General features: G+C 43.6%; 2 protein-coding genes across 3 annotated transcripts; one reads left to right on the forward strand and one right to left on the reverse strand.

The window, feature by feature from the left end:
- On the reverse strand, positions 1 to 4477 carry dorip1 (dopamine receptor interacting protein 1). Of its 2 annotated transcripts, none has more exons than XM_080512318.1 (5): positions 4392 to 4477; positions 3651 to 4175; positions 2155 to 2244; positions 1932 to 2066; positions 1 to 573 (listed from the first exon to the last, which is right to left on the reverse strand). In XM_080512318.1, the coding sequence occupies exons 1-5, from the start codon at positions 4466 to 4468 to the stop codon at positions 390 to 392; spliced, it is 1011 nt and encodes a 336-aa protein (XP_080368444.1). In that variant the 5' UTR covers positions 4469 to 4477; the 3' UTR covers positions 1 to 389. The 2 variants fall into 2 exon arrangements, with proteins under 2 accessions (XP_080368444.1, XP_080368445.1); XM_080512319.1 differs by having other exon boundaries at positions 1932 to 2069.
- A 512-nt stretch (positions 4478 to 4989) lies between these two features.
- On the forward strand, positions 4990 to 15645 carry LOC308142691 (C-1-tetrahydrofolate synthase, cytoplasmic-like). Its single transcript, XM_080513214.1, has 28 exons — positions 4990 to 5122; positions 6694 to 6778; positions 7048 to 7107; positions 7215 to 7268; positions 7491 to 7627; positions 7719 to 7819; positions 7909 to 8045; positions 9189 to 9300; positions 9393 to 9520; positions 9607 to 9704; positions 9854 to 10027; positions 10441 to 10577; positions 10938 to 10984; positions 11065 to 11172; positions 11246 to 11320; positions 11405 to 11507; positions 11601 to 11677; positions 11784 to 11924; positions 12010 to 12078; positions 12183 to 12294; positions 12439 to 12578; positions 12695 to 12736; positions 13339 to 13439; positions 13573 to 13750; positions 13839 to 13946; positions 14038 to 14190; positions 14931 to 15060; positions 15154 to 15645. Exons 1-27 carry the CDS (start codon positions 5085 to 5087, stop codon positions 15018 to 15020), a joined length of 2805 nt encoding a protein of 934 aa, XP_080369340.1. The 5' UTR covers positions 4990 to 5084; the 3' UTR covers positions 15021 to 15060; positions 15154 to 15645.
- The last annotated feature ends 1608 nt before the right edge of the window (positions 15646 to 17253 follow it).

Here is a 17253-nt window from a genome sequence, read left to right on the forward strand (position 1 = left end):
CAAGGTCAACTCCAAACAGCCACTTTTAAAGAACATACTGATGCTAAATACAAATGTAGTTTAAACTAGTTACCAACATTGATTAAAAAAGCAACAAAAAAACATGGCAGTCTCTGTTGTGGAGTAAAAGACTGCTCACGTAATCCAGCTATAGTATTCTGTATATCAACCCAGAACTATTATAGTCCGTAATATTCTTGGATTCCAAGCATAATGCCCAAAAGTATGTATTTTCCACAATGAACAAAAGACAAAATATTCAAGATGGGAATGGTTAAAAGTAATAGAGCAGTAGAGATATATGGGGTCGTGTCAGAAGACATACACGGCGGATAAATGTGATCACTTGAGCATCCTGGGCTCGCGTTTCCACCTGTGACGAGGCGAGTTCACCTGTCAGAGGCGCGGATATAGACCAGCGAGGAGAGCAGGAGGAGCTCCGGCGGTTTATGTAAGAGGATCAGATTATCACTCCTCAGGCCGTCATAGTGCATCCAGCAGCCGTCTATCTGGAAGGCCGCCGAGTAGTGCTGCTCCTCCTTGTTGAAGAGCGTGGCGCCCTCCAGCAGGTACCTGCAGAGGAGAAACCAGGTGACCTCGGTTCAGTTCAGGGGCCACAACACAGGGCGCAGCTCGACCTGGAGCTGGAAGCCGCGGTTTGCATTCCGTTGCAGCAAATGGCCCAACGTGCGTGTTGTCACACGTTCACCCTGCCAGCATAGATTTGATGCCCATGCTGATTCACAAGCAATAAGGTAGTTTAGCTTTCACTGATGCATCTCAGGTCAAGTCTCAGTGACGTTTCTTTTGCTGCTCCAGCCAAAAACAGTACAAACCCCAGTGAACCTGCTGGAAATCAGAAAAGAGAAGCTTGTAGTTCAGGGGTGTGAAAGGTAAGGCTCATGGGCCTTAGAAAATACCATAATAACAATTAATTAACTGAATAACAAGGATGTGGCCTATTACTTTACAGATATTTAGACTATTCTAGTATAATAATGACGTTGACATGATGCATAAGGTGTAAATAAATCCAAGATGCAGTGATTTTAATTCTCATGAATACACATTTTATTCACAAACAAAGACAACATATAGGATGGTGAAGATGAACGTTTCTGCTGTTGTGTTTCAAAAATGTGCCAAGATATGAGCACAATTTATTACGTCATATCAGAATTCCAGGATTATCAAGAATACATTTGAAATTAAATAGATGGAAATTCTCTGATTTATGCTTTTGGTGACTAAATAACTTACAAAACAATTACCTTTTCAACTATAACATACATTTTGAGATGCACCTATATTGCATGTACATTAAATGTTGTTTAAGTCCTCCGATGTTTATCGAAAAGAGATCGCAGACCTGCTTCTACAGAGCCGGCAGAAACAAACTACTTGTATTTGTCTGCGGTATGTATTTTACGGGACACCGAGCTTTAATTATCCAGGCTTCTTTAATGTTGTTTCTTTCAACCGAGGAGCGTTTCTAAAGTTAGCCTTCCTAACAAGTAGAAAACGATCCACCTTTAATCTCCCAGCGCTTTGACTACCTGCTGTGTTTTCCTGCCTCAGTTGTGTTTGCCTTTTCCAACTTGCGCATACAAAACCCAGCAGCCGAGTACTTTTGGTTTTAGAATGTGATTTAGCCTCCCGACGCGGGCTCTTTCATTTCCTATTGACGAGAACAATTATGAAGCAATCATTTTTCAAAGTGAGAGATACAAACTGAAATAAATGCACTTGAAGATAAAGTGCAGCCATCCATACAAGAGTGATGAATTCCATATGAAGTTATTTTGGAACATCTCACTTTTGTTTTCAGACCAGTCTTTACATCAGGTAATTGCTGGAAAACAATCCGTGAGGTGGGAAGTGCACCACTGTGTGGCTGAAGCCTGCTACTATCCACTTCACCTGCTTCATACCTGTGCTGACAGAGAGCCAGATGATACGGGACGTAGGACAGCTCCTCCGACTTCCACTGCTGCATGTTGAGGATCACGAAGGCCGGGGGTCCGTGGCAGAACACTCGCTGGGAGAACTCCCTCAGCCCGTCGCACCTGCTTCAGAAAAACATACAATTTGTCGGGAAAACCCCCCCAAAAAAACAGCAGCGAGGAGACGGAGAACAGCCTCTGTGGGTCTCACCGCAGTTCTGAGCAGAGTATGAGCTTGGGGCAGAAGAACTCGTCCACGGCAGACTGGATGGGGTCTTTGTGGGGAAGCTCGTGAGGCGGACTGGAGGGACGACATCAGCGGGAAACCATTGGAAATGTGAATAATCTCTTATAGCATTAAAAAAAAAAAAAAAAACTTCATTCAGGAGAGTCAACCTTTGTTGGAATCTGGGAGGAGCAAAGTTACAGTGGAGCAGTGCTTCTGTGTGGAGTTTGCATGTTCTGCCATCGCCCCATAGTTGGCTGGGATTGGATCCAGTGACGCTCTAAGATTAGAAGACGGGACGCATGGATACTCGTTACAACCTCACTGCATAATTACAGTTTCTAATCCGATTTGCAAAGACCACCCTTTCAAATACATGCCATCGTTTGGCTTTATTGTGACGCTACGCCAAATCAAGATTGGAAAAAATATTTAAAATGGGCCTGTGCTCCAGCTGATCCCCAAGAATCAAACTCCCAAAAAGAATTTCCTACTGAGGCTGTTGTAAGTGGCGTCTAGTGTGAAGCAAGCCTTCCCTCGTATTTAGCTGGAATTGATTCCCTGAACTGAATAAAATGATTAAGAAAGTGTTTAAGAAGATGACTGGATAGATGGAAAATTATCAGGTAAGCACTACTAAAAGACATTTAATCTTTGCAAACCTTTAATACTTAGAAAAACACGAACTGATTGAACAAAAATTATATTTTGAGGGTCAAAATTAGGTCAATGTTAGGAGAGACCTTTACTTTTCACCACAGGTTTTCACGTCATGTGGTGTCTTTTCCTTTCTCGTTGCAAACACAACATTTATTTGCGGAAATGTGGACACAGACAGAAAACACTGTAATGATGTGAGTGGCAACCGGCAGCTTCTCAGGTTGAATCAGGGTGTGGTAGCTGTCATAAAAAAAAAAGAGTGGATTTGTGCCTGTTACTTTGTTGTTGTCCATCTCTGTCCTATCCCCGACTCTCTTTCTATCTCCTAACCCCAACTAGAACAGCAGAACGTCTCCACCTCGAACTCCAGTTCTGCAGGTTTCCTCCTGCGAAAAGGAAGTTTTCCGTACCACCGTTGCTGATGATTGCTCTTGTGGATTTTTTTAGTTTGTCTTTGTCGAAGTTTTTTTGAAATGACCATGTTATTACATGTTGCTACAGAAATAATAATTGTATTGAAAACCTCTGCCAAATCTACTAATCTGACCACGTCACCCAGTGTGGTGCCCGGAAGTGTGATCTATCGAATTCAGTCTTAATGCAAACTCCACACGGAAATCCTCAGCCTCACTTGAACGCGAGCCGTGAAGCAAGAGGGTTGAATGCAGCCCCCATATTGCTGCAAAAGAGGAAGTATGACAGACAAACAGCACACAAGATGAGATGGCGAATGGGAGAACAGGCATTGCTGCTATGGAAGAAAGTGATTGCAAGTCGTTGCATTGGTTGGAACACTTTTTCGGGCCCCGGGTTCAGCTCACCTGATGTGTATGGTGGTCTTGATGAAGTCCTGGAAGCGTGTAGGACAGCTGGAATTGCTGCACAGGCTCTCCTGCACGGTGGACATCAGGTTCTCCAGGTTCTCCGTGAAGTTCTGGTGCTCATTGCCGAACAGGTCGATCTCCAGTGCTGCCCGGTGGACCTCGGAGCGGTACTGTCTCTTGGACATCTTGTCCCAGATCCACAGCATCTTCACCGTGGTGTAGTCAAAGGAGTCCATCAGGTAGAGGAAGTGCTCCACAAACTGCTTGCCCAGGAAGACGGCCAGCTCCCTGCGGAAGCCCTGGTTGTCTCTCAGGATCACGTACAGGATCATGAGGAAGCCGTCGATGGTGCAGGTGTTCTTCAGGTGGATCTGCACGTACAGGGGGATGCACGATAAGGCCTTTCGTCCTGCCTTGATGGTGAAGACCCCACCCCAGGGGAGCACGGGCCTCCAGAAGGAGCGGTCCTCCTCGTCGTTGTTGTTTAAGGAGGCGCGTATTTCTTCAAACAGTGTTTTGGACCTGAGGTGACAACATGCATGTGAGTTCGGCTGCAAATCAGGGGAGATTTGAGCCTGTGGGTTTGACGGGTGATGATCGTCTCGACGTAAACAGACGCGTACGATCACTACCCAGTCACAACACCATAGCAGTGATCCGTAACGCTAAAGGCAATTGATTAAAAAAAATTAATAAAAGTAAAGCATGAAAGTTTAAGAATATGCACTGGTAACTCACCTTTCGAAATGCAAAGTGTTCTCGATGTCTGTTTGGAGATCATCTGAGTCGTTCAAAACAGAGAATCTACTCTCCATCGCTTTCTGTGTTTCTTCATGTCTCACCGCGGCGTTAAAGCCTCATCACTAAAACACGTTTTTTTGGGGGGGTCGTATCTCGCACGTCCCTATGCACGTCTGGAGAACAATACGTGCGCTTTATTTCACAAATTCTCCTGCAAGCGTCAGCCAGGCCTATGTAAACAATCCTACGGGTCCTGATAAAGATATGAATTCAAACTGTGTGTGAGTACAGTGCTGCCCCCTGCCGGTTTTTCACCTCGTGGCATCTCATTGGCCCCCCTCACTTCCGCACTCCGCAGGGGGCGGGGGAGCAAATCTAGGAATCCTATTGGCCAGTAGATTCCGCCAGGGTGTCGAGGAAGGCTTCTGATTCGCTGTCAGGTTTGACAGCTCGCTCCAAAACCCGCCCCTCACCCTGATTGGTGCGACCACATTCTACGCTGAATAGTATTCCTGAAAGTTATTCCGCTGGTTTTCAGGCTTTGGGATTGATCTGTAAATAGAGTCTACGTCAACCCCATTCGCTCCCCAACGCCTTTTGAATGAAGTGGAGTTTTTGGAAGTAGTCACCACCTGGCCACCACGCACATCTTCACGCGCTCTCTTCAGAGGACACACTTCGTAACCTGCGATGGCAGCTCAAATCATAAGCGGGAAAGAAGTTTCAGCGTGAGTGTCACATTTTAATCTATGTTATTTACGCATGCACATGTGAGGATGCAACCTGCCTGGAGAAACGTGTTGGGCTAACGCGCCAGCTAACCAGCGCTCTTAAACTTAAACTAACAAACTAACGAAGTAACGTCAAATATATCTTCAGGATTACACGTATTTTCTGTGTGTCGTTCACAATTTACATGTGCAGCATATTTGTTGTTGTGCAAGTTTGTGACATGGTTGCTTACAGCCTGAAATTGTTTTAAAACTTTTGTTTGGCGCTTCGTGACGACGCTCGCGTGTGAGCTACTTGTTTTTATACTATTTATGGTGGATAAACCGTGATCTCAGTGTAAGCATTATATGCATTATTGAGTGGTTCTTGATTGAGTCATTGACTGCTCAGGAATGGTTGGAAATCCTGCAGCATTATGTAAGAAGCTGCGAGATAATGCGATGATCTTTGTCCTATTGGTCCAGTGGCCACGAGTAGTAAGGATGATGAAATATCTTTTGTAAGAAATGCTTCAACAACAGCACGAAATTGTACCATTCGAGGCTGCAACATGCAACTAAAACCAGGAGTTTATTTGGGGAGGGGAGATCTAAAATAATTCCTTTTGACTCAAATGTTGCTGAACCTGGAGCTGCATGTGATTGTCACAAGACTTGACAGCCTGCACCCTGTTAGCGGGTCCTTACTGTGCTCATTAGTCTAATTTCATTTATGTAACACAATCAGGATGCACAAGCTTTCTTCAGATCTGCTGGAAAACTGTGCTTCCTATTATTTTCCCAGCGTGACAAAAGCTTTAAGAGTTGTATATTGTTCTGTTTAGTGTGTCATTGCCCGAGCTGATCAGTGACTTTTTATTGCCCGAGATAAGCAATTTCTCTTCTAGGATGAATTGGGACAACTTCCTTGTGGTCAGAGAAAGTGCAATAAAATGGTTAAATACCAAGGTGCGACATGTAGGTTGTATTGTTTTTATTTGCGTCACAAATTCTCCAAGGAAGAACAGAGTTCCATTTAAGGTTAACTCTGTTCGGTTGTCTCTGTCTTATCTCACAAGACATTCTATCATCACTCTCATTAGAGGTATAAAGTTTTACTCATCAGTCTAAATACTGTATGTTTTGATGGTACTGTACCACGAAATGCAATCAAGTACTTCTTAGAGTTTAAGGTTTACTTTAGTTTGTTTTTTTTCCAGACCTAGAGATCTTAAAATTGATTTGAATGCTAAAGTCCATTTGTGTTAGAAGACCCTGATTGGTCCATTTTAGTTTACTCAATCTTTGTCACAGCCGTGGGTCACTGAGCAGACAGTATTGTAAACCTCCACAGAGGAGCTGAAGACAATGATGAAAGATTAAATGTTTCTTTAGAAGGGACTGTGATTAACTTGGTATCTGCATGTGCAACCAATAGTGACGATCCTCAAAGAACAATGGCCCTGTTCTGTGTTTTTGAGTTTTTGGACATTGTAGAAAAATACTTATTGGTCACTCTAGGTATGAAAAAAAAAGTTTTTTTTACTCATCACAGCATTAAGATGGAATTTTCTGTTTTCCATTCTTAGGCAAGTGAGGGACCGACTGAAGAAGGATGTGGAGCAGATGAAACTGCAGGATCCAAACTTCAGGCCCGGTCTCGTGGTGTTACAGGTAAGTTCAATATTGAGTTCTGATTGAAATGGCATAAAAACTCTTGTTTACATGGCTAGTTTGTAAGTATGTGTTCTCATAACCTTTTCCTTGGTGAGCACAAATTGGATTCATTTGTATTCTTGGCTCTGCTGAATGGATACAGATGAAACAAAGGCTTTCTACTGAATCTTTCTGTGCATGGTGAGGTTTCTGGAGGTGTTGTGTGTAGCGGCCAGTCTGTTCTCCTGTAGACACCGGCGTGCTGCTGATATATTTTGTCATTGTAGGTTGGAGACCGTGACGACTCCAATCTGTACATCAGCATGAAGCTGAAAGCAGCAGCAGAGGTAAAAACAAAAAAAACCATGGTAGAAGTATTTCTATGTCCGACTCATCTTTACGTTACATTGCCTTAAGTAGTCGTAACTTAAGTTTGTAATGACTGTGTTTCCAGATCGGAATAAACGCAACGCACAAGAGACTTCCTCAGACTGCAACAGAAGAGGAGGTGAGAATGGATTCAGTTTATAAATGCAATTTAGTCGTACGTGTGCTTGTGTTGGATTTTGTTGCACTGCTCAATAAAGTCCATAAACCTTTTCACTACAAGTATTTGCTCTCTACAAAGATGACAGATGTTTTTCGGCACGTTTGGGTTTGTATGGTGGTTTTCGACGGCGTGTTTGACAAGCTGAACGAAGCACCAATGAGTGCGCCTGACCTCCCGCAGGTTCTTCACAGCATCACGGAGGTGAATGAGAACTCGTCTGTCCACGGCCTCATCGTGCAGCTGCCATTAGACTCCGTCCACAAGATCAACACTGAAAAGGTCACGAATGCTGTGGCCCCAGAAAAGGACGTGGACGGGTAAATAACTTGGCTCACGAAGTTCCTGTCTGTCGAGCACACTTATTGCTTACCGTGCTAAAGAGATATACCGATTAATGCGTGTTTCCAGACTGACCAGCATCAATGCGGGGAAACTGTCTCGTGGAGACCTGGGTGACTGCTTCATCCCCTGCACGCCGAATGGCTGCATGGAGCTGATCAAGCAGACGGGTATTAACTCCGAATCTGCCCTCCCACATGCATTCAGTCGGAGCTGAAGGTGACCTGGAGGATTTAATATACCGAGTGCTTCTCTGTAGGCGTGTCTGTGGCTGGGAAAAGAGCCGTGGTCATCGGCCGTAGTAAGATCGTTGGCGCACCGATGCACGACCTGCTGCTCTGGAGCCACGCCACCGTCACCACCTGCCACTCCAAAACTGCTGATCTTGCTGGAGAGGTAACAGTAATGACCAAAATACAAAAAAAAAAAAAAAATTGAATAATCTGAGAAGTAATGACATCTGTCAACACTTGACTTTCATTGGTGTTGAAGTTCTATTAATATTAGACCTCACTGAAATTTGCCGTTTTTCAAAACCTGACTCGTTGTATCAACATATTAGTTTCAAACAAAAACTGTTTCACACACTACAAAGGAGTACTTTGTTGATACTAAGCAAATTGCCTTGTGAGGAGTCACTTGTTTGTTCGGTTATAATACCGCGTGCAAGCCAAAAATTCTCTATGCATTCAAAGATTTGTCAACACCGCCACAAAAAAACATGTGTAATGAGATTAATACTTCCCACAATGATCTGTGAAGGTCTTTCAATGTACCCTGGGTGGGCCTCACGGTCCACAGGTAAAGTTTGCTCTCTTGCTTATTACAGATATTAGTGGAACTAATGTGTTCTTTGCCCTTGGTGTAGACTTGCAGGCTACATAACACTTGGCCTACATTGTCTCATTGGTTTCAGAACACTGAGGAGCTCTGTATTGGCGCTCAGTGCTTTCACACACATTACAGTCACAGGATTGGACCGTGCCTGACAAAAGTTGGTTTGCAAGTCGACATGTGGGGAAAAACAAAACTTGTAGTTAAAAATGAGGGTAAAATCCTCTTGCATAAATATAAAAATGAAGAGATTCTCAAGAGGTGGTGGTGAGGACAGGAACATTTACAGGCCCTGTAGGCACACACAGACCACCATGATATATTGAAAGTGTATATTACACCCACACATTTTAATATGCATTTAGACATTTGAGTAGGCGATTAGAACACGTAAATATCAAAATGCATACACAAATTGAGATACAAAATTATCTAAGCTTCTTGTTGAAATAGTTCTTGTTGAAATAGTAAGTTGCAGCGACTCTACATCAAGATAGTAGTACTTTTTTAAATAGCCAACTTATTGGCTCTTTTATTCTTGGAAACCTCTTGAAGTTTGTCATCGTTTTAGTGACTTCTGCTGCCACCATGTGGGAATAATCATGTATTTCTTTATAATTAAAAACAAAACAATTATTCTTTTGTCTTCTGAATGTTAAAAATGCCGCTTTCCCTGTTCAAGGCAGCTTTTCTCTTCCTGTCCAGGTGGGTAAAGCCGACATTCTGGTTGTCGGTATTGGAAAAGCAGAGATGGTGAAAGGAGAGTGGATCAAGAAGGGAGCTGTGGTCATCGACTGCGGCATCAACCACATCCCAGGTAATGTGACAGTCGTGGTGGAGGAGATTTTTTTTAACCTTCAGGTCATCAGGGCAGGTGGGAGGTCGACGTTTGATATTCATGTGTTTCAGATGAGACCAAAGCCAGCGGGAAACGTGTGGTGGGGGACGTGCACTACGCTTCAGCCAAGGAACAGGCCGGCTTCATCACTCCTGTGCCCGGAGGGGTCGGACCCATGACTGTGGCCATGCTGATGGCGGTAATAACGTTTATGGAAAAATGTTTTTGGTTCATAAAGTATTAGGAGAGAGAAGATAAATGACAATGTTTTGTCTTTGAGTTTAGAACACGGTGCTGAGTGCAAAGCGTTTCCTGGAGAACCATCAACCAGGGAAATGGAACATTTCTTACAATAAACTGGACCTCCAGAAGCCCGTACCGAGGTTTGCCGCTTCTCTTTTTTGCCATCGTCACTGGATGATTCTTTTAGATTTGTTAATCTGCATGCAGAAGGAGTCACTTATTAGGAAATCAAAGCTGATCCGTCGCCGCCTTCATGCGTGTTTCTTTGTGTTTACTTGTTCCCTCACAGTGACATCGTGATTTCCCGCTCCTGTGTGCCGAAGCCCATCGACCGTATCGCCCGGGAAGTGGGTCTGCTGTCTGATGAGGTGGAGCTGTACGGCAAGACGAAGGCCAAAGTCCTGCTGAACATCATCAAACGTCTGCAGTCCCAGCCCGATGGGAAATATGTGGTGGTCACTGGGTATGCAGCGAGATTCAGAATACATTTCGAGGGCAAGCTGTAAATTGCGTATTGTTAGCTGTGTGCAGAGAGACTCACAAATGGACAAAATGATTACTTAATGCACTTGATATAGAAATTCCCAATTTGTCAATTCGTTAAAATGCTAATTATGGATATCGGTGAACATTTTCTTTAAACCCAGGCTATTGTTGCACTCTAATGTTGTCTTTGTGAGATATTTATCTTTTTTTTTAATGCAGACAGAAACTTAATTAACTGTCATTAAACTCTCCAAAGACGGACTGCTCGTGCTAAATGACATCAAAATATAGTGAATATTCTCAGCAGGAATGATGAGCTAAGTCGTAACATTGCTGTTTGGTGTATATGACTTTATATGGTTTTTACTGACTATTTCCTTGGGTCTGCAGCATCACTCCCACCCCTCTGGGTGAGGGGAAGAGCACCACCACCATCGGCCTGGTTCAGGCCCTGGGAGCCCACATGAAGCTCAATGTGTTCGCGTGTGTCCGGCAGCCTTCCCAGGGTCCAACGTTCGGCATTAAAGGTGAGCTTTGGAGAATGTGCCCACTCTAAAAGGTTGTAAAGTCAGAAGAATTAGCAGGTGACCATTGGCGTTATCCGCTTTCTTGATCATTGTGCGTAAATGCTAAAGGAAAGACCGTTTTAATTCTCAATTAGCTTCATTTTGGCTCACAGGATGATGATTTTTATCATATCATTGTACTTTGTGGTCCTAACAGATAGAGTGGAAAGTTTTGTCGATTTTTTTTTTTTTAAGTTTATGAAATCCATGTTGCAGAGTGTTGCAGGTGATAAACTTAGACGATTGCCAAAATGTACAGGCAACTGTGTTCTGTGTTCCTGCACGGGTATAAGTATGTGTAATTTAGCTTTATGTCAACAGGTGGTGCTGCAGGAGGCGGATACTCTCAAGTCATTCCAATGGAGGAGGTATATAACGCTGATCCTGAGTCAGAAACTGGTTAGAGTACGCAACACACAGTTTACACTGTGTTTATGATGTCTTTCAGTTCAATCTCCATCTCACCGGAGACATTCACGCCATCACAGCTGCGAATAACTTGGTCGCCGCTGCCGTCGACGCTCGTATGTTCCACGAGGCCACTCAGTCCGACAAGGTGGGTTCTGCCTCTCTGTGTGCGGTACATGATGAGAGACCAGAGTTAGTCATCCCTCTCCATACACACCCAGGCTTTGTACAACCGCCTGGTGCCGCTCAGTGGAGGACAGAGGAAGTTTTCTCCCATCCAGATCAACCGACTCAAAGTAAGCGATCAGTTCACAAACTTGTACCTTTCTGTTATCGTCACTGACAAGTTGATCTTTTTTTTTTTTTTTTTTTTTTTAAAGAAACTGGGTATAGAGAAGACTGATCCTTCCACGCTCACTGAAGAGGAGGTCACCCGCTTCGCCCGCTTGGATATCGACCCGAGCGCCGTCACATGGCAGAGAGGTAAAACCTCTGCCACGTCGACAACGGATTGTGCTCATGTGGGGTGAATCAGATTGGTACAAATGTCCTCGTGCTCTTTGTGCTTCACGTCAGTGTTGGACACCAATGATCGCTTCCTGAGGAAGATCACCATCGGCCAGGCACCAACTGAAAAGGGACACACAAGAGAGGTGCAGTGAGGAATTTGACGTCAAACAAGAGGGAGCTTAAAGGTTTTTTTTTGGTTTGTTTCATAAAAGTGTAGAATAATTCATGTTTACTTGATTGGTGCTCCAGGCCCAGTTTGACATCACCGTCGCCAGTGAGATCATGGCGGTGCTCGCCCTCACCAGCAGCCTGGAGGACATGCGGGAGCGTCTGGCTAAGATGGTGGTGGCCACCAGCCGCGGCGGGCAGCCCATCACCACCGAGGACCTGGTCAGTGCCCCGAGGACTCCCCCGGGTCGGGGCCTTCCACACGCTCACTCTTGACTGAACAGAGTGTTGTTTTGTTTCCATGCAGGGTGTCAGTGGTGCTCTGACGGTGCTAATGAGAGATGCCATCAAGCCAAACCTGATGCAGACTCTGGAGGTGGGTAGAGTTCTGCTGGTATATAAGCTATGGATGTGTGATGCAAGGACTTCCGGAGGTATAGACATACTCGTGCATTAAGTTCATATCGTCTGCGTCCACAGGGAACCCCTGTGTTTGTTCATGCTGGCCCCTTCGCCAACATCGCCCATGGAAACTCCTCCATCCTGGCTGATAAAATAGCTTTGAAGCTGGTCGGGCCCGAGGGCTTTGTGGGTAAGAGGAGTGAACCTTTTCTGTCTGCCTTTGTGCTGCAATGCCACATTAGTGTTTGGTTTAACCGACACCGCAGCCGTTTCACTGATCAGAGAGCAGTTTCTCCCCTTTTGTCTCTCAAGCAATGTGGTTCTTGTCCCACAGTGACGGAGGCTGGCTTTGGCGCCGATATCGGCATGGAGAAGTTCTTCAATATCAAGTGCCGCTACTCGGGCCTGAGGCCTCATGTGGTGGTGTTGGTGGCCACCGTGCGAGCCCTGAAGATGCACGGAGGAGGGCCGACTGTGAGTTTGTCTGCATGATCACATCACGCAAAACTGCATTGATGCGCTTTCCTACATTTAGTTAAAAGGACGATTAATTTGACTGCGTGGTTGTTGTTTTCTCCTCGTCCCTTCAGGTCACTGCTGGGATGCCGCTGCCTAAGGAGTACGTGGAGGAGGTAATGAAAGAGCAATTTTAACTCTACATGTTTATTAGGGTGCTTTTATGCTTGTGAGCGTGGACCAGGGTGGACATTGGAAGATCTGATACGTTGTAATTGGTTTGAATTGCGTTCACACCTACTTTTGTTGATTTTTTTTCAAAACGAGGCACAGACTCTTAGATTGCTATATTTTTAATGACTGGTAATTATTCCCATGTAGCTTTCAGTACTTTGTGAAACTTGTTGTACCACTTTTATATATTCTGAACAAAGTTGTTGGTTTTCATACAACACTGTTGCACTGAGCGATTGAAGTCTCTTTGACTTTACTGAACAATACATACTTCGTACTCGTCACTTCCTATAAGGTGTTGGTAGCTGCACGTTTATGGAGTTTTAGGACCAAATATAAGTGAGGTTGTGATACTTGGTTTCACCATAGTTGCTGGAATTATCCCTCAAAGACATATTGCAAACCAGAGGACTGATGCACCAAACTCAGTTCCAACACTCAGTCAGAAAAGAGTCGGATTAAAAAACCAAAAGGCTCCTCGGTTGCTTAATCACATTTCTATCTTGAAGTTTTTTTCTACAAATGTGTATGTTCTTGCATGCAGAACCTGGAGCTGCTGAAGAACGGCTGCAGCAACATGAGGAAGCAGATAGAAAATGCTATGCACTTTGGCGTGCCCGTGGTGGTGGCTGTCAACGGGTTCAAGTAAGTCAGCGATGCAAAATAGAATGCACGGAGGACTAAAGAGCTTCTTGCATCAATCTACAATAAATATGATACGGTGGAGTTTTGTTAATTTCGCACACTGCTGGACGTTTGTCTCACTCCCGCTGTGCAGGACGGACACCGAGGCTGAGCTGGATTTGGTCTGTGACATGGCCAAAGCTGCCGGAGCCTTCGACGCGGTCCGGTGCTCCCATTGGGCCGAGGGCGGGGCCGGTGCCGTGGCCCTCGGCCAGGCCGTCCAGAGGGCTTCCGCGGCCCCCAACAACTTCAAGTTCCTCTACGATCTGGAGGTTTGAGCTGCAAGCCTGATGGATTTATTGAAAGGTATTGTAGCCTATTTAAAGCCGCCAAAAATAAGTATTTGACACTCTGTTGTAGCTCCCGATCGCTGATAAAATCCGAACAATCGCTCAGAAGATCTACGGAGCGGACGACATTGAGCTTCTTCCGGAGGCGCAACGCAAGGTGGAGCTCTACACCAAGCAGGTTGGTTGACTGTCCGTCACAGTCGGTGTTTTCTGTGCCTACCGGACCTTCGTGTGTGTGGACTCAAGTCCGGCTTTGCTTCTTCTCTCAGGGCTTTGGACATCTTCCAATTTGCATGGCAAAGACACACCTGTCGCTCTCTCACGAGGCGGACAAAAAGGGTGTGCCCACTGGGTTCGTCGTGCCCATCAGAGACATCCGGGCCAGCGTGGGCGCCGGCTTTTTGTACCCGCTGGTTGGCACGGTAAGTCCTGGAACCCTCCGCGGAGTAATTCTGCACTTACACTCTGTGAGAATAAACAGCGGTTTATATTCTACACCTGTGTTTTTGTGTGCATTCCTCGTTCCAACTAAATTAAATGTTTGCAATTGGGGGGGGGGGGGGGGCATACAATATCATGCAGCTTTGAAACGAAATCATAATTTATTACTTCTGCTAATCTGTGTCATAGTCTTTCACACAAGACTTGATAATGAATTTGATTATTGTTCAATAGATGCAGTATAAAATCGGAATTCTGTTGGTAATATAGTGGCAAAATGACTTTTGCTTGCGAGACAGGTTTGTGTGCAGCAAAAGTCTGTAATCTAAGTTGTGCGCGTTTAATGTTTAATGCATGCGTAATGAGATTAGTGCAGATGTGTAACTGTCTCTTGTCTTCTCCCTCAGGCAGACCTTGATGTCGTGCACAAACCCATTTCGCTCTTGTGTGTTATTCCCGCCCTTTATTTGTCCTCAATGTAGACCCACTTGAAAGCATATAAATCTCATATCAAACACGCAAATATTGCTACATAAATACTGGAGTGAAATCGTCTTGATGATAGAATATATGACAGGAAAACTATAAATCAGCCCTTTATTTCTTCTTAATATCTTAATACGTTCCTCATCTTGTTTAGTGTGATGTCCCCTAATTATATTTCTTTTCAATGTCATTATCTCTTATCAGAAGTACTTTCTTTCTCTCCCGTTCATCACAGATGCCGACCATCCCTGGTCTGCCCACTCGACCTTGTTTCTATGACATTGATCTCGACCCCGAGACTGAACAGGTCAACGGGCTCTTCTAGAGTAAAAACAAACAAACGAGTGGATCTGCGCTGTCTGATGGTGAGAAACACAGAGCATCTCACAGTTTTCCCGTCATGGATCTGGAACAGTTAAAAGTTTCCTCTTTTGTTCTCTTCCGTTGCCTCCCAACAGCCGGATAATGAAATGTGACGGAGGGATCACTGCAAGCACGTCTGCCGCCGCTGTTTTTGTTTGTGGTTTTCCACTCAGACGTTGATGACTGTAAATAATTGATTGGCTTCGCCCGGGAGGCTGCGCAGCAGATGAATCCAGGAGCGCCACAGCGTCACTGTTTGTCTCTTTACTGTTGAACATCTGTGACTGAATCTCCTACTGACAAATCCCCGCATTGCGTTTTCCTACTGAATATTTACATTTCATCTCACACTGATGATCATTAGGGTCTTCCACTGACTTGAGGCATCACCTTCAACTCGTTTGTAACAGAACTAACACCACTGTGTCTTTTGGGATGACATAATGACGCAACGATCGCCAACATGAAAAATAAATGCTGCACGACAAAGTGTTTTCTTAATGTAATTTCATCTTAATGTCCTGTTTTTCTTGAGGTTTTTTTTTTTTTTTTTTAAGAGAATATTTCTTACCTGAATAAACTTTTCAGATGGGACCAAATTTCTACATGACTGTCAGAATAAACACTTTTTCAACTGAAATGAACTGGGTTTTTTTTTAACACGAATAAATCAAAACCCAAATGATCAAATCTTGCATAAAGCAGGATCTCAGAGGAATGTGAATTCAGTTAACACTCTCAAGACTCATTTATTTTCCTACATTACATTTTGATGAATGAACACAATGTGGAACCCCAGACATGACTTCTGAAATAAAACTTTGAACTCACTCCTTCGTGGCCACAAATTAGTATTGAATGGCAACAAATGAATATTTCATGGCCACGAAATAGTATTTCATGGTCACATTATAGTATTTCATGGCCAGAAATGAATATTTCATGGCCACTAGATACTAATTTGTGGCCACAGAATATTTGCTTGTGCCCGCAATTTAAAGTTTTATTTCAGATGTCATGTCTGGGGTTTGGTAGAAACCCATTTTGCACATAATTTATGTATGAGTAGTTTAAAATCATCCAATTCTTGATTATGTCCTTTATAGTTTTGTTTCAACTTTTGATGTGTTTGTGACAAAGATGTTCTACTATTTTTTGCTATGGACAAGTTTATAATTTGACAGTATTATCCTGAATCTTTGACATTTAACACTATTTAACCACAAGTAATTCAGTTTGAAATGTATTGTTTCATTGTTACTAACTGACCGTGATATTACACTGTCATATCTCAGCAGTCAGTGGATCCTTCACTTCCAGGAGCTCTTTATGCCTTTCCAAACTGAATCAGTTCTTAATAGACACTGGCTGTATGTTTTAGGGTTATTTTACATCTGCTGCATGTGTCACTTTGGTGCCGGTATTATGTGATGGATAAGAAACATTACATTACATCTGCCTGGCTCTTTGGTGCCCATTCTCTTCATTTGATTTAAAAAAAAAAAAAAAGAAAGAAAAGAAAATCCCTCTGGATTGAATCTATACTGGCTTTTTGAGAGACTAGATCAGAAACATACGATAAAATATTTTTTTCTAGTGATTGTTATTTACTTTTACGCTTGTTTTGATGCTTCAGCGACCCCGGCAGGAGAACACACGAAACTACATTTGTGTTAATGGCGGTGATTCCAGCTCATGTTTATGTGAGTACACTTTTTATGGTTTTAGTTAAGTTTCATTTTCAAGATATACTATTTTAGATCACGCGTATAAACGAGATTAGTTCATTTTCACTGAATGATTTGTCTAATTGGCATTTATACAGCATGCCTGAATAAAAGCAAATGTAAGTTTATACATTTTAAAAATGCTGGGAAAAAGAACATGGTCTGGAATCTGATTATAAATTATGATTATTGAAAAAAATCATATAAAATAGGCTAACACTTCTGCCTGTCTTTCTGGGTTTGTATGGTCCCATTTCCAGTTTTATCCTGCAGTCAAATCACTCATAAATCACATTAAATCCTGTGAAAAATCAAGTTCAGATTCAGATGAGCATTAGACTTGTTTGTAACAGCAGATGGAATTTATTTCACAGCCAAGCAATTGAAATATATGACAGAAGAGAGGGAAAAAAACTAGAAGCACATGCTCAACAAATCCATCACTCAGACTCTGCGTCCACCCACTGT

The sequence above is a fragment of the Blennius ocellaris genome, assembly GCF_963422515.1.
Source record: "Blennius ocellaris genome assembly, chromosome: 17".
NCBI classification, from domain to species: domain Eukaryota; kingdom Metazoa; phylum Chordata; class Actinopteri; order Blenniiformes; family Blenniidae; genus Blennius; species Blennius ocellaris.

Excerpts from the sequence above, each read along its gene's own strand:
- dorip1 (XM_080512319.1), bottom strand. The coding sequence starts at position 4,468 with ATGGAGAGTAGATTCTCTGTTTTGAACGACTCAGATGATCTCCAAACA. Across the intron at positions 2,245-3,650 it reads AAGACCACCATACACATCAG|TCCGCCTCACGAGCTTCCCC; the intron begins GTGAGCTGAACC and ends TCGTCCCTCCAG. Across the intron at positions 574-1,931 it reads CTGGCTCTCTGTCAGCACAG|GTACCTGCTGGAGGGCGCCA; the intron begins GTATGAAGCAGG and ends TCTCCTCTGCAG.
- LOC308142691 (XM_080513214.1), top strand. The coding sequence starts at position 5,085 with ATGGCAGCTCAAATCATAAGCGGGAAAGAAGTTTCAGC. Across the intron at positions 10,028-10,440 it reads AAATATGTGGTGGTCACTGG|CATCACTCCCACCCCTCTGG; the intron begins GTATGCAGCGAG and ends TTGGGTCTGCAG. Across the intron at positions 12,579-12,694 it reads TGCACGGAGGAGGGCCGACT|GTCACTGCTGGGATGCCGCT; the intron begins GTGAGTTTGTCT and ends TCGTCCCTTCAG.